Source organism: Paroedura picta, chromosome 10, assembly GCF_049243985.1.
Source record: "Paroedura picta isolate Pp20150507F chromosome 10, Ppicta_v3.0, whole genome shotgun sequence".
NCBI lineage: Eukaryota > Metazoa > Chordata > Lepidosauria > Squamata > Gekkonidae > Paroedura > Paroedura picta.
Genome location: NC_135378.1, coordinates 2,081,396 through 2,108,573, shown reverse-complemented (window position 1 = coordinate 2,108,573; position 27,178 = coordinate 2,081,396). Strand labels below are relative to the sequence as shown.

At 49.7% G+C, this 27,178-nt stretch overlaps 1 protein-coding gene across 4 annotated transcripts in view; it reads right to left on the bottom strand.

Moving 5' to 3' along the window:
- Positions 1-204: 204 nt before the first annotated feature.
- Positions 205-27,178, bottom strand: part of TSPAN9 (tetraspanin 9) — a 129,299-nt gene continuing 102,325 nt past the window's right edge. For all 4 annotated transcript variants that reach the window (XM_077301816.1, XM_077301814.1, XM_077301812.1 and 1 more), the window contains 3 exons: positions 25,583-25,720; positions 19,173-19,256; positions 205-5,804 (listed from right to left, as the gene is read on the bottom strand). In XM_077301816.1, the coding sequence (XP_077157931.1) occupies positions 5,733-5,804; positions 19,173-19,256; positions 25,583-25,720 (294 nt within the window). In that variant the 3' untranslated portion in view covers positions 205-5,732. The remainder of the gene's footprint in view (positions 5,805-19,172; positions 19,257-25,582; positions 25,721-27,178) is intronic.

The following is a 27,178-nucleotide window of genomic DNA, read 5'->3' as shown; positions in this document are numbered from 1 at the left end:
TGACTGAATATAATTTCCTGTTAAAATCAGCATCTGTACCAAAGGCCTGGAGAGGAGAAAAAGTTACACCAACTTTTAGAAAGAGAAACCAGAAAACTGCAGGCCAGTTAGCCCTGTGTGTGTCCTAGCCAGATGAGTAGAAACTGTAATCAAAAACAGAATCAGACCCAGAGGAAGACAACCTGATTTTTTTTTTTTTGGGGGGGGGGGGGAGGGGATATACAAGATGCCTTCTGCAAAGGGAAGCCCTGCCTAAGCAACCTTCTGGAGGACTTTGAGAAACTGGACAAGCATGTAGATAATGGTGATCCAGTAGATGTTACATAATTGGGGCTCCAAATGGTACCTCACCAAAGATTCCTAAGTAAGGTTAGCTGCCTGGGATAACAGGATGGCTCTTCTGATTGACTAAATGGGTTAAACAACAGGAAGCAAAGTGTAGGCATAAATGGTTAGTTCTTGCATTGGAGGAAAGTGGGTAGTGGAAGGGATTGGGTCTGGTGTTATTTAATTAGTTCATAAGTGACACAAACCTGGGGCAAGTTTGCTGATAACACAAAATTATTCAGGATGGTGAAGACCAAACCGGGATGGTGACCAGTGACGTGGCAAATGGAGTTCAGTGTACATAAGGGGACAAAGACGCACACTGGAATGAACATTCCAGTACCTGCTGATGAGGCCTGACCTGGCTAAAACAGTGGATACCTGAGGTCACCTTGAGGTCACTGTGAATAGTTCAAGGGCACTGTTGGCTCAGTGTACCACAGTGTTGAATACGTCATGCTGGGAAGTCTTAGGAAAGGAACTGCCAATATTATAATAATACCCAATACAGATCTATGGTGCAGCTTTATTTGGAAGACTAATGGGCAGTTTTGGTTGTTGAATCTCAAAAAGGACACTGCAGAGCTGGGAAAAGGATGGAAATGGGACAAGCAAGATGATTTAGGACAGGCTTTCTCAACAAGGGTTTCATGAAACCCAGGGGTTTCTTGATGACCCTGGAAGGGTTTCCCAAATGGGTGGGAGTTATTGGGTGATATGTCCATATATGGTCATAACCCACCCAACCCCCCCTCCCAAAATGGCCAATGATGGGTCTGGAGAGACCCCAGGTGAGCATGTACACCAACCATATCATATTTTCCTACCAGATGCTGCAGGATCGTACCACTTCTGGGGGTTCTCAAAGCCAGAAGAATGTGTCAGGGATTTCTCCATGGTAAAAAAAGTTGAGAAAGACTGATTTAGGAACCAGAACAACTTACCTACGCAGAAAACCTGGAGAGCCTGGGACTTTCCAGTTCAAGCAAAAGATGACCGGGGGGGGGGGGACCCGATATGAAAACGATGCACCAAGTAGAGAATGTGGACAAAAAGAACATTTTCTCCCTTTCCACAAACACGAAACATTGGAGATACCCATTGAAGTCGATAGGAAATAGGTCCATGATGGATGAAAGGAATTACTTCTTTATCCAGTGATATTTGGGTCCAGTGGGACCTTAGAGATCAGTAAGATTTTCAGGACACAAGCTTTCAAGATTCAGAGTTTCCTTCATCAGATACTTTGACTCTCGTAAGCCCAACTTCCCAAAATCTTGTCAGTCTCTAAGGCACTCCAGCTGTTCTACTGAAGACCAACCAGCTACGCTTGGAAATTTTATTTAATTAAAATGTGAGATTCACTGCCAAAGGATTTAGTGATGGCCACAATGAACAACAGCTTGAAGAATGCATTCCCTTCGCGGCTACGAGCCATGGCACTTAAGGGGGGCAAACAGAGGCAGAACAGCTGGGAATGCTAGCTCTAGGCAGCCACACTGGACACAAGTCTTGCCCTCCCCCCCCCCCCCAGCAGTGTTGCTAGCCCTCCGCAAAAACTGGCTAATCAATCCGTGAGCCAGGAGGCTGGACTAGATGGACCCTGGTCTGATCCTGTAGGGCTCTCCTGATGTCCTTTTGGTGTTCTGCTGAAGATCTCAGCCTCTGTGTTGTTCCCTTATGAAGGCCTTGGCCTCCATGCCGTCTTGGTTGCCCACTACAGCAACCGATCAGCTTCTGCCTGAAGTTCCCTACTTCCCAATAGGTATACATGTGCTCAAAAGAGGTACCTGTTACTAAATAAACACTCTTGATGATGCTGAAATTCATGTCACACTTTAAAATGCCTGGAAACGTCCCGTCTGTCATAGAAAGTGGAGGATCACCCATGATGGAATGTCGCAGGGCCCCATTACAATTACTTATTGCACCTGATGGCTCCCTCATCTTCTCCACTCCAAATAAAAAGGGATGGTGTTAAATAGGTCATGTCTCAAGGTGGATTCACCTGTTCCCATGGCTCTTCACTCAGGTGCAAGAGGGAATCTTGCTTGAGCTTTTTCATGGATGGGTCTAGTGGTTCTTGTCTGGACATCAAGGCTTCCAAGCCAAGGTCAAGCCCAAATTCTTGGTTCTCTCTAACGTTGAAAAGCAGCCTTCCGTGAACCTGGTGTGGAAGGAAAGTGGGAAGCACAGTTCCCCCAACCTTTGTCTGTATGAAGAAGAGGGGGACATTCTCCATGGCTCATGTCTCGTGGTTTGGTCACCAGGGCTTGGAAGAAAGAGCAGCACCTGTGGTCTTTGTAGAAAATCAGATGGCTCCCATGCAGTGGCAAAGGCACCCTTTTTCTGGCTTAAATTTAAAAGGAGTTTTTTATACCCTGCTTTTCACTACCCAAAGGAATCTCAATTTGGCTTACAACTGCCTGCCCTTCCTCTCCTCTCCCCACAACAGACACCCCGTGAGGCTGAGAGTTCTCACAGGACTATTCTGTAAGAACAGCACTATCATTACTGTGACTAGTCCAAGGTCAATCAGCTGGCTGCATGTGGGGGAGCAGGGAATCAAACCTGTCTCGCCAGATTAGAAACCGCCACTCTAAACCACGACACCAAGCTGGCTCTCAGACATACTTAGTTCCCACATTCCAGAATGTTTACTTCTATAGTGTATAAAAGTCTTAGGTGGCTTCTGGGCATGCCCCTAACTGGAAGTGGGTGATGATCCCAACAGGGGGATCTCAAACAGCCTCTCAGGCAAAGATGATCAGCGCATATCGGCAATCAGAGCCTTCACGGCCTTCACTGTCTTCACCCTCCCCCAACCCCCTGTGATGTGGAAGCATTGGCCTAGTCCAACGGTCCAGGCTAGCCTGGCCTTGTCCGATGTCAGAAGAAGCAGGGCTGGCCCCGGTCACTGCTTAGATGGGAAACGATCCAGGGAAACAATCCGGTGCGGAGGCCACCGCTGAACACCTCTTGCCTTGAAAAGCGCCATCCTCTATTTCGGCCTGACAGCACTTGGCCCCACCAAGACAACTTGATCTGAAGGAGTTCAAAGGAATCTCTAATTGATTTCTCCTAGCAGAACAGCAGTTCTCTCATGCACTTCCACAGGGGCTTCATGACTGCAGCAGTGTACAGCAAAAAGGCCTGTTCTTCCCCATTGTAGATTAGAAGAAGAGCCGGATCTTAGATCCCGCTTGTCTCTACCCCAAGGAGCCTCAAAGCGGCTTCCAGTCGCCTTCCCTTCCTCTCCCCACAACAGACACCCCGTGAGGGAGGGGGGACTAAGAAAGCCCTGATATTACTGAAGAAGAAGAAGAGTTGGTTCTTAGATGCCGCTTTTCTCTACCCAAAGGAGCCTCAAAGCGGCTTCCAGTCGCCTTCCCTTCCTCTCCCCACAACAGACACCCCGTGAGGGAGGGGGGACTAAGAAAGCCCTGATATTACTGAAGAAGAAGAAGAGTTGGTTCTTAGATGCCGCTTTTCTCTACCCGAAGGAGGCTCAAAGCGGCTTCCAGTCGCCTTCCCTTCCTCTCCCCACAACAGACACCCCGTGAGGGAGGGGGGACTAAGAAAGCCCTGATATTACTGAAGAAGAAGAAGAAGAGTTGGTTCTTAGATGCCGCTTTTCTCTACCCAAAGGAGCCTCAAAGCGGCTTCCAGTCGCCTTCCCTTCCTCTCCCCACAACAGACACTCCGTGAGGGAGGGGAGGATGAGAAAGCCCTGATATTACTGAAGAAGAAGAAGAAGAGTTGGTTCTTAGATGCCGCTTTTCTCTACCCGAAGGAGTCTCAAAGTGGCTTACAGTCACCTTCCCTTCCTCTCCCCACAACAGATGCCCTGTAAGAGAGGTGAGGCTGAGAGAGCCCTGATATTCCTGCTCGGTCAGAACAACTTTATCAGTCCTGTGGCGAGCCCAAGGTCACCCAGGTGGCTGCATGTGGGGGAGCAGGGAATCAAAACCGGCATGCCAGATTAGAAGCCGCCGCTCTTAACGTCAAGCTGGCTCTTTCTGCTCCAATTTTTTGCAGGAATTCAAATGGAAACCCTTATCTACTGCATACTAACAGGTATTTTTGCCACAACCTCATAGCTGACTTGTAATGAGCCCTGTGCAGTTTTTAAGGCCAGACGTGTTCAGAGGTGTTTGCCATTGCCTGTGTTGTGACCCTGGACCCCCTTGGTGGCTCCCAACTCCCAACTTGGTGGCTCTCAGTACGCAGGGCCACTCTGATGAAGCTGGCTAGCTGGACCACCCAGGACAGGGCACTAAGAGAACTCCAAAAGACATTGTCACGGCTGTGTTGTGAGAACAGCCAGGAACAAGAAGGTGGCCAGGGCAGCGGAGGAGAGAGGCTTTCTGCCAGTGCTGCAGAAGTGGAAATACAAAAAGACTTCTTGCAGATCCATTTGCACAAGAGCGGCAGAGTGGCCAGAAATAGGCTGCAAAAGATGTTGCACAAGCAGATGCTCAACTTGCGAGACAATAACTTTGCCTTTGCACAGGGGCCTGCCACAGACCCCCCCTTCAATTCTGCTTGTCCAGGAGCGCCAGCACAAGTGGAAATTTTGTATGGATCCAAACGAGAATCTTTTGTGAGACTTATGTCAGACATTATTCTGTGGCAAGAAATGTAGCTTTGTGTCCAAGTGTGTCCTCCAATCCCAGCTCTCTAATGAGCAGAATGTGAGGCTACTGTATGTAGGCGGAGATGCCCAGGTGCACATCCCACCATGGGTTCACTCCACCTGTGCTGAGCTGGCCACAATAAGATGTTTGGAACCAGGTTGCATTTTTTTCTTTCTGCGTTTAAACTGCAAAGTTAAAAAATAACATCCTTCAAAAACTGCATGAGATTACTCTGAGAATAACATGGGAAAAGAGGAAAAAACAGTAAAAAGTTATAAATCAGGTTACTAAATTCTAGTAAACACAGTAAGGTACAAAAAAATCTGTATCCAATCAGCTGAGTGGCTTTTCCCAGTCTCTCCCTGTGGCCGGGTGCTGGACACAAGCAGTTCACTGACCCACCAGGAGGCTTTTAAGAAGATTCTCTGAGGAAGCTAAACACACATCAGTGGGGTTATCTTCAAAAGTCTTAAACAGATTAGTACAGCAAAGGTTGTTCATTAAATGTAGTTAGAGAAATGTTTCAACCATAGATTTTGAATTCGTGTAGAAAACTGATTTGCTTTTGATAAGTTTTCCTTCTTCTTTGGCAAAAAATGGTGAAGAAAAAGAAACAAATAAGTAAATCCAGCCACGTGTGCTCAGATCTTATCAGCCCCAGGCTGTAGATGGATGGGTGGAATGGACGGGGAGAAGCCTGTTCTCGGGTTCACCGTTTTCTCTTTAATGGCAAGAGAGAAGTAATGTTGCAGTTAATAATATGACATTTTAGGCATCATATTTTTTACCAGTTCTGTGAATCTGCTGGAAGAGAATCATGGAAAAGGCCATGCCAAGTATCTGAGGAGGAGGAGAGAGAGAGAGAGAGAGAGAGCAATGAATAAACCAACAAACAAACACACCAACAGCTGCCCCCATGCAGTGGGGCCTCTCCATCCCAGCTGTGACCCCCGTGGCGACACGTTTTAGTGCTGGAGCAGATCTGGCATTGAAATGTGTCCCTGTGGGAACGAATAAAGCAGTGGAGCAGGCAGCTCCGCAGCTATGCACCAGCCCGGGGTGGCTCTGCTGGTGTGGAATCGACCTTAGAAGTGTTTAAAGGTTTTCAAGTGCTCACTCATTCTTATAACAAGTGTAGTAGACCACTATGATTGACCAAACACAGCTTATGAACAGGAGGTTGAGAAGGATTGTGGCTTCCAAGCAAATTTTACGCAAAGTATATTTCAAAGCAAACAGGAGGGGGGGGCTGTCATTCTCAGATGAGGAACTTTGAAGGTGGCCAAACAAGTGGAGATGACATCATAAAACCCCATGGACACCTTCAGGACAGAAGCCCAATTTGAGGAAGGAGTGTCCTGTTTAGCAAGGCTCCTGGATGTTTCAGCTAGCTTGGTGTAGTGGTTAGGAGTGCGGACTTCTAATCTGGCGAGCCGGGTTTGAATCTACGCTCCCCAACATGCAACCAGCTGGGTGACCTTGGGCTCGCCACGGCACTGATAAAGCTGTTCTGACCAGCCAGGAATATCAGGGCTCTCTCAGCCTTACCTCCTTCATAGGGTGTCTGTTGTGGGGAGAGGAAAGAGAAGGTGATTGTAAGCCGCTTTGAGACTCCCTCGGGTAGAGAAAAGCAGCACATAAGAACCAACCCTTCTTCATTCCTTTTGTTTCTACAGCCACTTATGGCTGCCATCTGCGGATATGTAAATCTGGAGATTGGGGCCATGTGGAGGCTAAAAGAGATCTTTCTGGACACATGGGAGACTCCCCAGGTGTGTAGAAGAATCCAAAAATAAAAAATACCTCGGGAGGGGGATTAAATCCCCTGAAAAGTAAGGTAACACTCTCTGTACAAGCACAGAAGACACTCTTTAGTACTCATCTTATGCAACAATGGCAAACCACCCTGGAGGCCATAAAATAAATACATCTTTATTCTTTTATCCTAGCCTTCCTAAATGATCAGGGTGGTAACAATATAATTTACAATCAATAAGATGAATCAATCAAGTTATCCAATCAGTAAGATACCATATAATATCATAGAATTCAAAAATATTCTACTGTAAATAGGGGGGATCAGAGCTTATGAGGGCAGATCAGCTCTTAGTTTGCAGGAGTAAGGCCAGCACTTCTTGGTGGTCCGTCTGGGCCTTGACCCTAGGCCTGGTGGAACAGTTCCATTTTGCAGACCCTGCAGAACTGGTTAAGGTCCTGCAGGATCCTGATCTCTCTTGCCAGAGTGTACCAGCAGGCCAGGGCCAAGGCCAGTTTCACCTCTTTTGGCCCAGGGTTTCTAAGCCAGCTTTGGTTAGATGATCTTAATGACTTAGTGGAAAAGGTGGTCCCATAGATACCCATGTCCCAGAACAATTAGGGCTTTGAAGGTTAACACCAAAATGCTAGGTGAGCAATGTTCATGATCTGTGCCTCCTTTGGCAGAAGGCACCGGTGGTAGTTGGGCTCCACCAAGAGCCATGAAATGCACCAACTAGCTATCTGTATCCTGACCCAGCCAGAGGACCTCTGTCTTGGCTGGAATCAATTTCAGCTGATTCCACTTGAGCCAGTCTACGTCTAGGCACCTAGAATCATTGAGTTGGAAGAGGACTCCAGGGGCCTCTACTCCAACCCCCTGCACAAAGCAGGAACTCACAACTACCTGCTTATCTACAGTGACCCCAATTTCATGCCCAAGTAATCCCTCCCACCAAAAATCTCCAGAATTCAGCCTGGTTAGGAGTGTGGACGTGAGGGAATTCACCTACCGTCCCACAATGGCCATCAGCAAAACCCTGGGCATGCAAGAAAGGGCCAGCTGGTCTGAAGGCGCTGACGGACAGCTGTCCATTAACAGAAATAGCTGGGTGTCATGAGTGACAGCTCAGTGAGTGACAGCTATGAGTGACAGCTCAGCCAGATAACTGGGTGAGGGGATGCATGTAGATGCTGAATAACATCAAGGAGAGTGAGGGCCTGACACTGAGAGGTGTTCCCACCTGATGCCATCACTGATGCCACCTCCCAGACATTTTAAGTGCTGTAAGAGGGAATGAAGCAGGCCAAGGCCTGCACTAGACCTGGAGGTGGTGACAAATCAGCCAAGGGTAGCCATGGGTCTGGAGGCCACTGCAGAAGTGCCTGGGGGCAAAAAAGTGGACGAAAGATGGGATCCCTCCCCCAAGTCTCACAGGCCTGGCAGCAAGTGCCTACCCACCCTGGTCTCTGCAGGATCAACGTCAGGGCAGGGACCCTCTTAGCTGGCAGAGACCGGAAGGGAGAATAATGCTAAGACATGGCAGAAGATGCTCTGCTGCATGAATGCCCAGCTGATTAGTGGGTGATGGAACATGGAGTCACACCTGGCTTGGCGCTGGGGGTGGGGATGGGACTCCCCATAAGTCTTCCTCTCATTGAGCCATAAGTTGTGGAGAATCAGCAGCGAGTATTATGGGTCTCCACTTATTAAAAGTATTTGCAGTAGTTCAGGACATATAAATGCCCATAATGGAAGAACTAATGCAGAGCCAGACTTGAAAAGTTTTAGAGACATAGCATCAAATAACTCAATAGGATGTTTGTATAAATAGTGAAATAAATAGTGCTGGGAAAATTTAAATCATGAAACAGTCAGTCCTTGAGCAGCTAGAGCGGATGGCTGTAATTAATAAGAGTCATCATGGCTTTCTCAAGAACAAGTCATGTCAGACTAACCTTATCTCTTTCTTGAGAAAGCTACTAACTTGCATGATCAGGGGAATACTGTGGACATAGTTTACCTTTATTTCAGTAAGGCATTTGATAAGGTTCCACATGATATTCTTATAGACAAGTTGGTAAAATGTGGTATGGATCCTATTACTGTTAGGTGGATTGAGAACTTGTTGACAGATCACACCCAAAGGGTGTGATATATGGTTTGTCATCTTCTTGGAGAGGAGTAATGAGTAGAGTGTCTCAAGGATCTGTCCTGGGCCCTGTATTGTTCAACATATTCATAGATGATTTGGATGAAGGAATAACTTGTGCTAACCTTGCAAGGAAATCAACTCTCCTCATTACCAATGAAGTCAAAATTGTGATCGGCGTAATCATATATATTCAGTGGCAAATTACACTACCCGAATCAACCAGCTTTTCAGCCCTTTCTAGAAGGGTTCCAACAAGGTCCAGAAGCCACATGGCCCAAACATGAAAAAACAAAAGACAAAGCTGGTGGCCTGAGCTCCCTCCTCCAGAACCACCTGCCCAAATCCTTTCCATGGACAGGCCATGATAATCAACTAAGCAGGCCTCAACATCTCTCACAACTCCTCCCTCCCGGGCAGTCATTTCTGCTGGCGTGGGTTTCTTTTTTCTTTTCTTTTTTTGGGGGGTGGGGGGTGGGAGTGGGGGTGGGGCTGGTAATCCATATAAAATTAGTTGGAACCAGCACAGCAGGTAATCCCGAGGGGCTCGTGGAAAGCTAAATCATGCCCAAATCAAGGATGTCCTCACATCATAGAATCCTACAGTGGGAAGGAGCCATCCAGGTGATCTAGTCCCACCCCCGTGCTCAATGCAGGATCAGCCTCCAGCATCCAGGAGAAGGATCTATCCAGCTGGTGCTTTAAGACAGCCAGTGAGGGGGAGCTCCCCACCTCCTTGGGAAGTCCATTCCACAGCTCAACTACTCGAACTGTGGGGGGAAAATCTTGGTATCTAGCCAGTTCATTCTACATGTAAAGCTATTATTGGTGGTGGGGGGGGGATCACTTGGGCATGAAATTGGGATCACTGTGGGTAGGCAGGTAGTTCTGAATTCCTGCAAAGTGCAGGAGGTTGGACTAGATGACCCTGGAGGCACCTTCCAACTCTGATTCTAGTATTCTACTGTGGGTTTTATCCCCTGCTCTCAACAGGAATCGCTCCCTGCCCTCTTCCAAGCGACATCACTCAGAACCTCCCCAGAAGCTCTATAAGCTAAGCCATCTGGGAGAAGCCAAGAAGCACATGGCCGAATTGTTGGCAAGGTGAGAGGTTTTTCTTTCTGTTTTGCTTCTTCTACCTGAGGCTTCTGAGTGCAAGGACAGTATTGTGGGTGTCTAGTAGACTACAAAGAGCCTCTTGTGCTGCAGAATGGTAAGGCAGCAACATGCAGTCTGAAGCTGTCTGTCCATGAGGTTGGGAGTTCGATCCCAGCAGCCGGCTCAAGGCTGACTCAGCCTTCCATCCTTCCGAGGTTGGTAAAATCAGTACCCAGCTTGCTGTGGGGTAAACGGTAATGACTGGGGAAGGCACTGCAGACCACCCTGTATTGAGTCTGCCATGAAAAAGCTAGCGTCACCCCAAGAGTCAGACATGACCCGGTGCTTGCACAGGGGATACCTTTACCTTTTACATTAGTGGACTACAAACACCATAGAATCATAGAATCATAGAATAATAGAGTTGGAAGGGACCTCATGGGTCATCTAGTCCAGTGGTCCCCAACCTTTTTATCACCGGGGACCGGTCAACGCTTGACAATTTTACTGAGGCCCGGGGGGGGGGGGGGTCTTTTGCTGACGGACGTCACTGCCGCCTGAGCCCCTGCTCCACTTCCTTTCCTGCCAGTGCCCCTGACTTCCTGCCGCCCGCTGGGGGGTGCTGCCAGCAGCAGCTGCGCAGTGCCACGCTGAGGGGGAGTCATAGTGGCTGCTGGAGAGCACCAAAGGTGCAACAGCCGGGGAGGGGGACGAGGAGGAGCCGTGGCCCGGTACCAACTGATCCATGGACCGGTCCCAGTCCCTGGATCGGGGGTTGGGGACCACTGATCTAGTCCAACCCCCTGCACTATGCAGGACACTCACATCCAAATTGCTCATCTACTGTAACATGCCACCCCCTTAAGCCTTCACAGGATCAGCCTCTCCGTCAGATGGCTCTCCAGCCTCTGTTTAAACATTTCCAAAGATGGAGAACCCACCACCTCCCGAGGAAGCCTGTTACACTGAGAAACCGCTCTAACTGTCAGGAACTTCTATTATTATTATTATTATTATTATTATTATTATTATTATTATTATTATTATTATTATTATTAGATTTATTTCCAGCCTCTCCCCACAGGCTCTTCCGGATGTTTAGACGGAATTTCTTTTGAATTAATTTCATCCCATTGGATTTGGTCTGTTCCTCTGGGGCAAGAGAGAACAATTCTGCTCCATCCTCCATATGGCAGCCTTTTAAATACTTGAAGATGGTGATCAGATCCCCTCTTAGTCGTCTCCTCTCCAGGCTAAACAGACCAAGCTCCCCCAACCGTGCTACAGAGTGGTTTCTGTGGAGTGCTTTTGTCTGTGACTGACTGAGGAAGTGTGTTCCTGGGGGTGGAGTGCAGCAGGGGGAGTGCAAGCCCAGACCTGTGCTGTGATATGATCCTTGAAACTCAAAGGATCCTCCTTGTCAGCAGCACGAGCCTTTGGCATGAGTCAAATGGCTCTTGATCTGTGGATGTACCTGGAGAGCAGCCTAACATCTTTACCCTAAAGATAAAGATTCTTTATCATCTATTTAAAAGATGATGATGGATTCTCAAGGCCCACATCCAGTCAGCTGTAAGGGGGATGCCTCTCTGAAGACAGGAGGCACTAAATTTGTAGGATGCCCCCTTGCCCTCCTGATCCCGTGTTTTGAACTGGGTCGTTACCAATATGCAGGTGACATTCAGCTGTTTTTGTTAATGGATGGCCAGCCACTTTAACAGCTCTAGAAAATCTGGCCAGCTACTTGGAGGCCATGGTGGAGTGGTTCAACTGGAATCAGCTGAAGCTGAATCTAGCCAAGACGGAGGTCCTCTGGCTGGGCTGGCACACCGAGAGACAGATGGTGAGGGTGTCAGCTCTTGACAGGGTCCAAATGACATCTGTGACCTTTACCAGGAGCCTGGTACTCCTCTTTATCAATTGATGTCCAGACTGCGAATGTTGCTCACCTGGAATTTTTCCATCTTCGCCAGGTGATTCATGCAACAGTCCAGGTTAGACTTCTGCAATTCATTCTACACAGGGCTTCCCTTGAGACTGATCTGGAGATTCCAACTGGTCCAAAATATAGTGTCATGGGTCCTTACTGGGACCCAGTGCAGGGCGCATATGATACCAGTGCTTGCCCAGCTGCATTAGCCCTGTCAGGATTGTTAGAAACCCTGCCATAAATTAGCCGGAGTTCTTCCATGACAGTTATATTGCTTGGCGCCTGGTTGTTCCAGGCCCTGTAATCATGCTAACAAGTAGAAAGTGAAATGTATGTTGTTGTAACCCTTATCACTTGCTGGGGCCTCTCGGCTGGGCCTGGTTTCGCTATCAACCGTGGAAGACAGTCAAGGCCATGAGAATGTATCACTGTTTTTAATTGCAAGTGTCTCTTCTCTCCCTCTCCCCTCCCTTGGGAACTTTCAAGTTTTGGGCGGGAGAATTGTATTGATAAGAAGAAGCAAATCTGCCCTCAAGCCAGATTTGACGTCGCCAGTCTAGATGTATGTAGTGCTTCTCAATAAAGCTTTCTTATTATTAAGAAGCTAGTTGTGAGTTCTTTCAACGTCTGACAAGCCCTGGATTGGAGACTAGATCATATTCAAAGTTTTGATGCTGATCTTCAAAGCCCTAATGGGCTGGGACCAGCATATTTGTGGGACCACTTCTCCTATGAGGCCCTCCAAAGTGTAGTATGGTTGGCAGACCAAAATCTGCTCAGGGTCCTGAGCCCCAGAGAGGTGAAACTGTCAGGATTGTAGAATCTCTGTCATAAATTAGCCTGAGTTCCTCCATGTCAGTTATATTGCTTGATTGGGCCTGGCGCCTGCTTGCCCCGGCCTTGTAGTTTGTAAGCTATAAAATAGAGTAGTGATGTTATGTTAACCTTATCTTGTTGTGGGCTCACAGGGTAGTTGTCACCTCTCTCAAGGCTGAGAGAATGAAATCCTGTTTTTGTTATACATATGTCTTTTCTCTCCTACCCCCCCCCCCTTGGGAACTGTCAAGTTTTGGGCGGGAGAAATGTATTGATAAGCTGGGGCAAATCTGGCCTCTGGTCAGATTTGACTTTCAGTCCAATGCGTATAGTGCTAATCAATAAAACTCTTTTCTTTTGAAGAAGTTTTGTTGTGAGTTTCCTGTGCGTCTGACATCAAGTCAAATCTCACAACTCCTTTCACCTGCCAATATGCAGGGCGAAGGACCTACTTTTTCTGACCAAGGAGAGGGCCTGGATTGGGACCTCTCCCAGGGCGACGGCGCTGGTGCAGGGCCGTACAGCTCGGGCATGCTGCGGGCCGTCTCGGGGACGACTCCGGGGCCCGAGGAATTTTTGGAACGACACGTCACCCAACGTAGGCGATTGTCAAAGTACGACCGCCCAACTGGGGATGAACTGTGGCCGGAGCACCTGGCACTGCCTAGCTACGGGCTGGAGCCTGTGGGTGAGACACAGGACTTGCAGTACAAGCTGGACAGGGTGACTAACTGGCTGCAGGACCTCTCGGGTTGGTTGGATCCGGAGGAGCAACGCCGAACACAACGCCTGCTGAAGGAAGTGCTCGGTGGTGGTGCGCACGACACCAGTGGACGAAGGTCGAGCGGTGTGCTCGCCCTGCGGGAACACGGCATGGCGGACACGCAAGCAGCGGCAGAGGCCGAAGCGGCGGCCAGGGCCAGAGCGCAGCTGGAGATCGAGGCGGAGGCGGCGGCTCGGGCGAGAGCGCAGAGGGAAAGGGACAACGGAGACGAGGAGCGTGAGGACGCCGGCGGCGGCGGTGGCGATGGAGCCGGAGGGGACGGCGCGGAAGGAGAGGATGCAGCAGCGGCGGCGGCGGCGGCGGCAAACGTGGCGGGAGCTGAAGCAGCAGCGGCAGCAGCGGCACGAGAGGCGGCGGCGGCGGCCGCACGGGCAGCAGAGGCGGCAAGGGTGGCAGCGCGAGCCAGAGCGGCGGCGGGGAGAGGACGAGGCATCGGCCGTGACGCGAGACCCCTGGGCCCGGCCCCGGCACCGGCGGATTGGGGCCCAGGACGCCTACCCCCCCACCTCCGTGGAGTGGAAATGCGGAGCACCTACAAATTCAAGGCTAAGTTTTCGGGGAACCCCGCAGACTTCCCTACGTTCTTGGTGCATCTCCAGGCCTACATGATGGACATGGGTTTCACTTTCCATGACGATGCCGAGCGTGTGCGCTTCGTGGGGGAAGCCCTGGAGGGCAAGGCTGCCAAATGGTTCCTGGACTTGTACCGTTACCATCCCCAAGCCATCCGTAACTACAACCACTTTCTGCGCGCCATGCGCCAGATGTACGTGGAACCGTTTGAACGGGAGACAGCGGAGAAGAAACTCAGAGCTCACCGGCAGGGAAAATTGTCGGTGGTCGAGTACGCCAGGGAATTTAAGGAGTTGGCGTCTTCGGTGCCGGACTGGACCGAACCCCAACGCGTGCTTGCGTTTGTGGGGGGCCTCTCACCCGCTCTGGCTGACAAATGCCTCCTTTTGGACGACCCGCTTACGGTCGACGGGTGGGTCCAATTGGCTGGGGAGATGGAGAATCGATTGGAGCGGGCCTCGATGGTTCAGGTCCTGGCAGGAAAAACCGTGGCGAAGACTTCCACCCCGGCGAAAGCCAAGCCCAGAGCAAAATTGGAACCGACTGAGCGTACCCGGCGCATGGAGAAAGGGTTGTGTTTGGGCTGCGGCCAAGCTGGGCATTTCCTCGCCCAATGCCCATCAAAAGCAGTTTCAACCCCGAGGGCCGTGAGCAGCTCCTCACCGAAAACCCAGCCCGCCAAGAAAACTGCTCCGAAGAAAAGTGCCAAGTCTCTTCTGGTGCCAGTGGCTGCCGTACCGGCAGTGGACGACTCGGAGGAAGGTAGCGGGCTGGAGGACGAGGATCAAGCTGATGAGCAGTCGGGAAACGAGGACGGTCTGCTGTAAAGGCGCCCCGCCAGCAGGCCGCCAACAGGGGCAAACGCGCGGTGAGTGATTCCCCCTTACTGCTCCTACCCGCCAATCTCTCCAACCCTAAGTCAGGGAAAACGGTGGGGGTCCGATGTATCGTGGACTCGGGTTGCACCCAATCCTTGGTGAGCCCGGCACTGGCCGAGACTTTGGGGGTGGGAAAAGTGCCGTTGGGAGAACCCTTGCCAATTACCCAACTAGATGGGAAATGTGCTCCTGGAGGGGAAGCCACGGCGAAAACGCGCCCAATGGACTTGGACATAAAAAAACATTGGGAGCAGATCCAACCTTTGGTAGCCCCTCACTCTGCTTTCCCTTGCGTGTTGGGGCTGGATTGGCTAAGGGAGCATGATCCCCTAGTAAAGTGGAAAGAAGGGACTGTGGAGTTCACCGCTCCCGCTTGCGAGCAGCACGCTCGACCACGGGGCCCGCCGTGCACGGGGGTTGTGGCCGCGTTGGGATCCGGGGGGGCAGCGCTCCCTCCCGAGTACCGAGACTTTGCTGATGTGTTCGCGGAGACGGAGTGCAATCAACTCCCCCCTCATCGTAAAACTGACTGTGCCATCGAATTGAAGAAGGGGGAACCCCTCCCCAAAGCCAAACTTTATTCCATGAGTCCACGGGAAATGGCGGAGCTCAGGGAATTTTTGGATAAGAATCTGGCGAGGGGCTTTATTAGACCGGCCACTTCGTCCTTGGCGGCCCCGGTTCTTTTCGTGAAAAAGAAAGACGGTTCGCTGCGCTTGTGCACCGACTACCGTGGGTTGAACGCAGTCTCAACGTGTAATGCCTACCCGCTCCCTCTGATAAAGGACTTATTGGGCCACTTGGGGAAGGCGCGAATTTTCACAAAACTGGATTTGAGGGAAGCCTATTACCGGGTCCGGATAAAAAAAGGGCACGAATATTTGACAGCTTTTAACACTCCCCTGGGGCAGTTTGAGTACACCGTAATGCTGTTCGGCCTCGCCGGCGCTCCGGGCGTGTTCATGAATATGATTAATGAAATTATGCATGATTTATTATACCAGGGGGTGTTGGTGTACATTGATGATATTTTAGTGTATTCAGAAACTGTTGAGAGCCATGCTAACTTGGTCCGTGAGGTGCTCCGCCGCTTGCGGAAGCACCAATTGTTCGCCAAACTATCAAAATGTGAGTTCCACCGGGATGCGGTGGAGTTTTTGGGCTTCCGGGTCTCCCAGGCGGGGATTGAGATGGACCCGGGCAAGGTGCGGGACCTGTTAGCTTGGGAACCCCCCCGTACTAGGAGGCAATTGCAAAGTTTTTTGGGGTTCGCTAATTTCTACAGAACGTTTATCCCCAATTTCGCCAAAGTGGCATTGCCTCTCACTGACTTGTTGAAAACCAAACAAGGGGGAAAGACAGCGACCCGTCCGGGGGCGCCCCTCCTATGGACTCCCCCATGCCAGGACGCGTTTGACAGACTAAAATTGTTGTTCACGTCCGAGCCGGTGCTGGCCCATGCCGATCCAACTAGGCAATTCACTGTGCAAGTAGACTCTTCGGACGTGGCAATGGGGGCCGTAATCCTCCAAGAAGGGGAGGATGGGAAATTGCATCCGCTGGCCTATCTTTCAAAGAAATTTTCTGGGGCTGAGAGGAACTGGGCAATTTGGGAAAAGGAGGCAGCTGCAGTAAAATTAGCCCTTTCCACCTGGAGGCATTGGTTAGAGGGGTCCACAGTCCCATTCGTAGTCTGGACGGATCACAAAAACCTCCAGGCGCTCAAGCAGCCCCGCTCGCTTTCGGCAAAGCAGATGAGGTGGGCGGAGTTTTTCGCTCGTTTCAACTTCTCCCTTAAACATCTGCCAGGCAAAATGAACTTTTTGGCGGACGCCCTGTCGCGCCTGCCCCAGTACAACAGCAAACGGGACCCTTTGGTGGATACAGTGTTTACTCCCGCCCAACTGGGGATGGCCGCGGTGACGCGCAGCCACACGAAGTCGGGAACGCCCATTCCAGGGGGTTGGGTCCAGAAGGAGGTGTCACGGGACTTGGAGTTTCACTCCCTCCGCCCCGATCTAACTGAGAAGGGGGGGCTATTTTTCAAAGGCGAGAGGCTTTTTGTCCCGGCGGCAGCCAGGGGAGAAGTTTTAAAACTTTGCCACGACGCAAAAACTGCTGGACATTTTGGGTTTGTGAAAACTCTGCACCTGGTCAGGAGACAGTATTGGTGGCCATCTCTGCGCAAGGATGTGGAAAAGTATGTGCAGGGGTGCCCCATTTGTATCGCCTCAAAACCTGCCGGGGGAAAGAAGAAAGGGCTGTTGCAGCCCCAGCCCACCCCCTCTCGTCCATGGACGGATGTTACTATGGACTTTATCACAGATCTACCCCCAAGTCAAGGGAAAACCGTCATTTGGGTGGTAGTGGACGCTTTTTCAAAACAGGCGCATTTTATCCCTTGTACAGGCTTGCCCACTGCAGCCAAATTGGCTTCCTTGTTTGTAAACCACGTGGTACGCCTACACGGGATCCCGACACGTGTTCTGACGGATCGGGGCCCCCAGTTCGTTGCCAAATTCTGGCGGGAGCTCCTAAGACTGTTAGGCGTGGAGCAAGCCCTCACTTCAGGCTATCACCCTGAGTCGAATGGCCAGACCGAGAGGGTAAACCAGATCTTAGAGCAGTATTTACGCTGTTTCATCAACCATCAGCAAGATGATTGGGTCACCTTATTGCCACTCGCTGAATTTGCCTACAACAATGGGGCCCACGCCTCAACAGGGGTGTCCCCCTTCAAGGTGGTGTATGGGACTGATTTGGTGGCAGCACCCACCTGGGAACTCAACTCCACCGAAGCGCCTGACATTAACAAATGGGCAGCGACCATCAGTGCAGGATGGCCAGAAATAGTTGCTAGCCTCAAAGGGGCGAAACAAGCCTATAAGGTCCAGGCAGATAAGAAACGGGCAGCTGCACCTGATTGGAAAGTGGGAGATCTGGCCTATTTGTCCACAAAGAATTTGAGGTGCCAACAGAAATCCAAGAAACTTGGCCCAAAATATGTGGGGCCATTTAAAGTGGTTAAACTAATTAATGCTGTAACTGTGGAGCTAGCTTTACCAAAAACTTATAGGAATGTGCATCCGGTTTTTCATTCCAGCCTGCTGCGGAGAGCTCCCGTCCCGGATGAATGGCACCCTCCTCCAGCTACGCCTGTGCCGATTTACATCGACAAAGACACCCACTATGAAGTCAACCAAATTTTAGACTCTCGTTTGCATAAGGGTCGCCTTCAGTGTTTGGTCGACTGGAAAGATTTTCCCTCTGGGGACAAGGAGTGGGTTGAGGCTGGGAATGTGAAGGCACCCCGCCTTCTCAGGGCTTTCCATCGAGCATTCCCTGATTGTCCTCGCCCGGTTGATGCCGGCTAGGTGGGGGAGTGAAGATAGTTTTAATGCGGAGGGATGTCAGGATTGTAGAATCTCTGTCATAAATTAGCCTGAGTTCCTCCATGTCAGTTATATTGCTTGATTGGGCCTGGCGCCTGCTTGCCCCGGCCTTGTAGTTTGTAAGCTATAAAATAGAGTAGTGATGTTATGTTAACCTTATCTTGTTGTGGGCTCACAGGGTAGTTGTCACCTCTCTCAAGGCTGAGAGAATGAAATCCTGTTTTTGTTATACATATGTCTTTTCTCTCCTACCCTCCCCCTTGGGAACTGTCAAGTTTTGGGCGGGAGAAATGTATTGATAAGCTGGGGCAAATCTGGCCTCTGGTCAGATTTGACTTTCAGTCCAATGCGTATAGTGCTAATCAATAAAACTCTTTTCTTTTGAAGAAGTTTTGTTGTGAGTTTCCTGTGCGTCTGACAGAAACTGGTGCCAACCAGGGCCAAGGCTTTTTTGACCCAGACCTGGTGGAATGCTGTGCTGACCAAGAGCAAGGCACTGTGAGACCTTAATCCACATGGCCTATAAGACATGGGAAGGATGGTTTATAAAAATAAATATTATGATTATTAATAACTAGTATATTTAAAAAAGGCAAAAAAGAATTATTAGCAAACATATGCAACCTCAGCTATTTTCCAGAGGTGCCCTTTGGCCAGAGCATCCATTCGTCTTGCCAGTTTGATTCTTAGAGCTCAGTTGCAGGTGGATGGCTGGGACTGATTGGACTCTGAAGAAAATGCTCAGGTCCTAAAATGGCCCTGCCCCCCCACAGCCCCCCCCCCCCAATTGTGCAACAATGACCATGTTAGTAATTCTGGGTACACCTACCTGCATGATGAGGATACACATCCCGACTGTCCCAAAAATGTGCTTATTATCATCAAACCACATTCGAACTTTCTCAAAACACCCCTGGGGGGAAAAAGAACAACATGTTGACTGAAGAAGCATCACAAACATGGAAGAAAGAACACCAACCACCGTTTCTTTCCCTGATAAGCATGTGCACAAATCACTGATCTGTCCACTCATCCTTTTGAAAACAGAACCTGCAAATATGGCCCAGGCAATCCCAATCTCATCACATCTCAGAAGCTAAGCAGGGTCGGCCTTGGTTGACATTCAGATGGGAGACTTCTTCTAAGGCAAATGACACGGAGACGGCCACCACACCCCAATGTCTCTTGCCTGGCTGCCAGACAATCCCACAATCTTAGGGTCTGCCACGCTCCCCACAGGCCAAGCTGCAGTGAGGCCCACTTTAAAAGATGGCTGAGAGCTGGCAGCAGCCCCCCACCCCACCCCACCCCACCAAATGAGCCTGAAGGGAGTGGCAAGAGTGGGGCAGGGGGCATGGCGACTCTGCCCACAAGTGGCAAGGAGGTGGCAAACAAGGACTTTGTGGCTTTCTGGTCCCGCATGGGCCCAGCACCACCAAAAGGCTCAGTAGCAGCTGCCTGCCCACCTCCCCATGTCTCTGTGGGGCAAGGAGCAAAGCTGGTGTGTGGGGGTGATGCTGCCAGCTCTCAGCCCCCCCCCCCCAGTAAGAGCTCCCAGCCAGCTCCCAGCCTCTCGTGCCAAGAGTCGGTTGGGGGGGGGTTATCACCAGCTCCCACCCTCCCGCCCCCAGTGCAGGCAGAGTGAGGCAGAGGGGCAGAGAGCAGTGCAGCAACGCTCACCTTAAAAGTGGACCTGCTGCCGCCACCCCCCCCCCCCACCAGCAGCACTTGTCATGGGAGACGGGGAGAGGGGCAGAGGGCACCGTGACTGCTGGTGAGGGGGGGGGGCTGCTAGTTTCTAGCCCACTGACCCCTAGTCATCATTTTATATATCATGGATCGTTATTTTGGAACAATAAGGTAGACTTACTAGTGCCACCCCAAAGAGTGTTACACGGAATTAGTTTGGGACGATGGAAGTCTTTTTAGAATGGTTTTGTCAGATACTTCAGGTGTCAAAGACATGTGTGACTTCCAGATTCACTCAACTCCCCCAAAGATGCCGAGTGTAAATTCTGCTCCATGTGAGCACCAGGGCAGTGAAAAGCGGGGGAGAAAAAACAACTCCTTCAGTTATCTTGCCCCTGAGACAACCTCCCTGCAGCCACACTTCTCCTGGAGAAGTTCAGCCCCAATCTTCTCTGTCATCAGACTAAAGCGAGAGTCAGTGTCATGTCACCGTCCACGGTCATTCAGCAAAGTGTCAAGGCACAGTGTGGATTTGAACCTGGGTCTATCAGATGCTAGTCAGGCTTCAAATCACCACAGCTACATGGACATTGCACAATGTGACTCAGTGGCTAAAAAGGCAAATGGGATTTTGGGCTGTATCAAACAGAGTATCGTGTCCAAATCACGGGAGCTGGAGATACCACTTTACTCTGTTCTGGTTCAGCCTCACTTGGAGTACAGTTTTGGGCACCACAGTTGAAGAGGGATATAGACAAACTGTAGCATGTCCAGAGGAGGGCAACAAAGATGGGGAGGGGTTTGGAGACCAAGACGTATGAGGAAAGGTTGGGGGAGCTTGGTCTGTTTAGCCTGGAGAGGAGACGACTGAGAGGATATTTGATAACCATCTTCAAGTATTTAAAGGCTCCCCTATAAAGGATGGAACAGAGTTGTTCTCTCTTGCCCCAGAGGGACGGACCAGAACCAATAGGATTAAATTAATTCAAAAGAAATTCCACCAAAGCATCCGGAAGAAGTTCCTGACAGTCAGAGCGGTTTCTCAGTGGAACAGGCTTCCTCGGGAGGTGGTGGGTTCTCTATCTTTGGAGTAATCAAGATCAAGAGTTCCCAGCACCACCCGAATCTTGACAAAGTGTTGTGGGCACCCATTATAGGTGATGCGAGAGGTGGTGCCCAAAGGCTACAGTCGTGCAGGTTTCAAAACGGTCCCCAAGCCTCAGGGAAGGTCTGGGGAGCCGTTGTCGGGGCGGGGGCCAGGGAGCCTACCTTCGCTCTCGGCGGACAGCAAAGTAATGGCCGCCGGAGCAAAGGAAAGCTCTGGTGGGGGGTGGGGTGGGTTGGAAGGCGCTTCACGCCTCCCAATTGGTTTTTGGACGGGCAAGCAGCCAATCAGCACCCGTGCGCAGCAGCTTGGGGGTGGACCAGTGGAGGGGCCAATTGGGAGGCACTTCGCGCCTCCCGATTGGGCCCTCCGCTGGTCAGTCCAGGGGAAGGGGCCTATCGGAACCCTTCCTCATCCCGGACAGGGCCCGCCTTCGGGGCCCTTACTCCTTTATTTAGTCCGCGGTGCTGCGGCGCCACGGGGCTGTGTTTAAAGATTCTGTGTAATTCATTGTATGCTTTGGTTCTCAAGGCTGGACTCAGGGCTTCAAAGTACCTTGCCAAAATATGCTTTGGGGAAGCCCATTGCAACAAGAAAAGATTTTTCAGTTATGTGAGGAGCAAACGTAAAGTAAAGGAGGCAATAGGCCCACTGTTGGGTGCGGATGGACAAACTCTAACGGAGTATGCAGAGAAAGCAGAAAGGCTTAGTGCCTATTTTACATATGTTTTTCCCCACAGGTCAAAGTGTTTAGGCACATCTAGAGATGGCCATAGCCAAAGGACAGTGTCTGGGTGGCAGGTTAACATGGATAGAGAGGTTGTCGAGAGGCATTTAGCTGCACTGGATGAGTTCAAATCCCCTGGGCCGGATGAAATGCACCCGAGAGTACTCAAAGAACTTTCCAGAGAACTTGCACAGCCCTTGTCCATCATCTTCAGGACCTTTTTAAGGACTGGAGATGTCCCGGAGGACTGGAAGAGAGCAAACGTTATTCCGATCTTCAAAAAAGGGAGGAAGGATGACCCGGGAAACTACAGACCAGTGAGTCTGACCTCTGTTGTGAAGAAGATAATGGAGCAGATATTAAAGGGAGCGATCTGCAAACATCTGGAGGACAATTTGGTGATCCAAGGAAGTCAGCATGGATTTGTCTCCAACAGGTCCTGCCAGACCAACCTGGTTTCCTTTTTTGACCAAGTAACAGGTTTGCTGGATCGGGGAAATTCGGTTACTTGGAAAGCTTTTGACAAGGTACCCCATGATGTTCTGATGGATAAGTTGAAGGACTACAATCTGGATTTTCAGATAGTTAAGTGGATAGGGAATTGGTTAGAGAACCGCACTCAAAGAGTTGTTGTCAATGGTGTTTCATCAGACTGGAGAGAGGTGAGTAGCGGGGTACCTCAGGGCTCGGTGCTTGGCCCGGTACTTTTTAACATATTTATTAATGATCTAGATGAGGGGGTGGAGGGACTACTCATCAAGTTTGCAGATGACACCAAATTGGGAGGACTGGCAAATACTTCGGAAGATAGAGACAGAGTTCAACGAGATCTGAACACAATGGGAAAATGGGAAAATGAGAACAAGATGCAATTTAATAAAGATAAGTGTAAAGTTCTGCATCTGGGTCAGAAAAATGAAAAGCATGCCTACTGGATGGGGGATACGCTTCTAGGTAACACTGTGTGTGAACGAGACCTTGGGGTACTGGTGGATTGTAAACTAAACATGAGCAGGCAGTGTGATGCAGTGGTAAAAAAGGCAAATGCCATTTTGGGCTGTATCAACAGGGGCATCACATCAAAATCACAAGATGTCATAGTCCCATTGTATACGGCACTGGTCAGACCACACCTGGAGTACTGTGTGCAGTTCTGGAGGCCTCACTTCAAGAAGGACGTAGATAAAATTGAAAAGGTACAGAGGAGAGCAACGAAGATGATCTGGGGCCAAGGGACCAAGCCCTAGGAAGATAGGTTGAGGGACTTGGGAATGTTCAGCCTGGAGAAAAGGAGGTTGAGAGGGGACATGATAGCCCTCTTTAAGTATTTGAAAGGTTGTCACTTGGAGGAGGGCAGGATGCTGTTTCTGTTGGCTGCAGAGGAAAGGATGTGCAGTAATGGGTTTAAACTACAAGTACGATATAGGCTAGATATTAGGGGGGGGAAATTCACAGTCAGAGTAGTTCAGCAGTGGAATAGGCTGCCTAAGGAGGTGGTGAGCTCCCCCTCACTGGCCGTCTTCAAGCAAAGGTTGGATACACACTTTTCTTGGATGCTTTAGGATTCTCTGGGCTGATCCTGCGTTGAGCAGGGTGTCGGACTAGATGGCCTGTATGGCCCCTTCCAACTCTATGATTCTATGCTGTTGCATGCTTTGATGTTCGGCTGTCAGGCTTTGAAGCACCACATCTACATGTGTTTCAGGGTTTTGAACTACCACATCTATATATGTTTCAGGCTTCAAGTCACCATGTCTGCACGCATCATTGCACACTGGTTTGGATTTGGTCCTAATGTAACTCAGAGCTTCAAACTACATCTTGATATGTCTCAGGGGGACCAGCCACCACATCTGCATGGACCAATGCACAGTTTTAGGTTTGGCTATTGAGTGGTCTCAGCAGGGCTTTGAAGGAACAAATATAAGTTGTTGCCCACTGGAATGAGTTTGCGTCCCCAGTGGTATCAAAGCACATTGCACTGGTTCTGCTGGGCTGGTAAAAATGCCCCCCCCCCCTTCAGTTTCTTGTGCAGAGATACTTGGGGACTTTGATTCTGTTCTGCTGATGTAGTGAGCTAGCATGGAGTGTTAAGAGCAGGGGACATATTCTGGAGAACTGAGTGTGATTCCACATTCCTCCACATGTATCCAGCTGGGTGACCTTGGACTAGCCACAGTTCTCTTAGGGCTGTTATCACATAGCAGTTCTGTTAGAGATCTTTCAGCTCCATTTACTTTACAGGGAGAGAAAGGGAAGGCATTTGAAAACTGCTTTGAGACTCCTTCGGACAATGAAAAGTGGGGTATAAAAACAAACTCTTCTTCTTCGAGTGCCCTTGCTTTTTTGCTGTCCCTCCTCCACGGGAAACAATGGAGGTCTGGAGCATCTTCTGTACTTCAAACCCTGTAAAGCCAATCTTTACCAAACGTGGAAGGCAGGTAGAGCAGAGGAGAGCCAGCCAGAGACCCACTGTTAACTTGGTTTCCCTGGCAGGTCCCTGGAGGGGGAAGCCTTCTCCACACTCAAACCTCCTGAACCTGCATCATGCAATACTTTGTGGTTTCATGTTGTTATTATTATTATTATGAGCAGTTAAGCCTTCTTTAACAGTGGGCAGGAAGGAGGCGGGACCCCCCCCCCCGCCAGCCGTCCTTGAGGGAGCGAGGAGAACCTGGAGGAGGAAGTGGTGGCAGAGGCTGGGGGATGAGCAGGCAAGGAGGCAAGACGGCCTGCTTAGTGAGGCCACGACAGGAGGGCTTTACAACCTGTAATTTCTTCAAAAAGCACTTTCCTTGAGGCACCTTCTTGGAGGAGAGCCTATCTCGAGCCTGTAAATATAATTCTCGCGAAACTTGGAGGGCTGGCAGAGGAGAGTCAGTTGGAGATCCACTATGAGGTTGGTGTCTCCAGCATGTGTGTGGGGAGGGGGACTTCTACCATATCACACACTTCACAAACCAAACCAGTTTGTATGAAGTCTTTTTAGTTTTTGACAGTCCACAGTTCAGTTTGTGGGTCTGCCACAAAGCACAAACCAAACTGCATTTTCCGGGTTCCTGCCCATCCCTAGAGATGACCCACTCTCCAAGGGAATCCTTTTGGCCCCCAAGACAGGCTCTTTCTGGGGGAGTCCCAGGTGTTCAGCTTCCTTCTGGGCATCAGAAATGGCAATTGCTGCCATGCATCTATGTTTCCATGTATCCCAAAATGTAACCCTTTTAGACTTTTATCTGGGAGGTCCTCCCTCGTGACTCTTTCCTGATAGCCCCTCCTCCATTTATTGCCCCCAGCCTTTTGGTTGTATCTTTGATCTGGGCTGCTGCCAGTTCCCATTTGTCCTGCTTTACTGGACAGCCAGAGATGCCGCCTCCCAGGCCCTGTGGCCTCGATTCCATCCCCTCTGGGCATTTATTTTTCTTCACAGGGAGTTGTGATGTCTTTCATGTTGCAGAGCCTGTTTCCCACTGAGAACTGGAGCTGAGAGGGGCGGGAGAACTGACAGGAGCTCACCGTTGCTGTTATCACATATTGTTCTTTAGTCTTGGCAATGTATTGATTGGGTTTGCTCACATTTACCCAATAGATTGATCTTTGCATCAAGTCAAGGTCTGTATTTATGGCAATTCTTGAACCAACAGGAAAGAATCTAAAGATAGCATACTTTCCTCATTGACACTGAAGACAAAATTAAGATTACACATAAACTAGAATTTACCATTTTCCACACTAAATTTGTATTGGTAGAATTCCGACCGCAGTCTTGGGAATTTTCCATACAGCATCTGTCAGGGACAGTGTTGTCACCCAGCACAGGGTACCAGTCTGTATAACTAGTAACACCACAGCAATGCATCTGTGGAACAAAGAAAAGGGAAAAAAACCCTTACAGATATAAAGCATGCTTTAGAATGTAGAATAAATCAGATATTTCATCATATTATTTTTACTATTACATATTACTATTTTAAAAACAGCCTTATTACTTTGTAACTTGAAACATTAAGGAGCCCAAGGAGACTTGAAAATTTCTTAGACTCCAAAGCCCTCATGCCCCATCTCCTGCACAGAGGCCATGTCAAGGGAAATGCAGCCTTGTGCTAGTTTGGCTGGAGAATATCAAGGTTTTCAGAAATATTACCCAAGGTGAAAAACTGGCACCCACTTTAAAGGAAGATATGTCTTGGTATACCCTGTGAAAGAACAGCATGTATTCAAAAAGACTGTTTAACTTCTTTCTAAAGGAGGCAGTAAGCAGAAAGGCTCCCAGTCCATTAAAGACCAGGCAGCTCCAGTGACTGCTCTGTCAGGAGGCAGACATATAGCTTGTCAACTAATCAAAGAAAATGCAGAGCATTCAGGAAGGGGGATGGCATGTTTCATGGGACAGAATTCTTTTTGGTCCAGATAATGATGCTTTTGATGAAGAAGAGTTGGTTCTTGATGCCGCTTTTCTCTACCCAAAGTATCTCAAAGCGGCATCAAATTGCCATCACTTTCCTCTCCCCAAACAGACAACAGGGAGAGCCCTGATATTACTGCTCAGTCAGAACAGCTTTATCAGTGCTGTGGTAAGCCCAAGGTCACCCAACTGGATGCATGTGGGGGAGGAGTGGGGAATCAAACCCGGCTTACCAGATTATAAGTTGGCGCTCCTAACCATGACACCAAGCTGGCTCTCTGACTGTTTTCCTTGCATATCAATAAGAGATGGGCAAGGAAAAAATCTGATTTAGTTGTTGGATTACTTTTACTGTCTGTTTCTGCACTGGGAACTTTACTGCCCTGGCTCCCATACAGGAGCACAAATCCAGGGTGGATGAGGTACACCAGGCAGGAAGAGGTGGGGCAACCTGCCCCAGCTCAATCTCCAGCCTTCAGCCAGGCATGAAGCCTCCAGTGTGGAAACAGTCTCTTTCAGTCTCTTAGGGGGAGTGATGGGGTTTTAAAGTAAGGAACTCTGCAAATAACTATATAATAAACTAAGCCCCAAGGTTTTTGCATGGGGTTCCCAGCTTTTTAAACTGGTTCTGTTCCTGTGACCTGAGCAGGAACTTTGCACAGAATAGCCCGAGTACCTTTGCTCCAATGCAAAGAACAGCCTGAGTGTTGCACATCAGCTGCTGTGCAAAGGCTCCAGAGCAAAGCCAGGATATCCGATGAATGAGACTCACAGCATAATCGAGCTGGAGGGGACCACCAGGGTCATCTAGTCCAACCCCCTGCAGAAGGCAGGAAATTCACAACTGCATGCCCACCCACCCACCCACGGTGACCCCAATTCCATGCCTAGATGATACCTTCCCCCTAAACC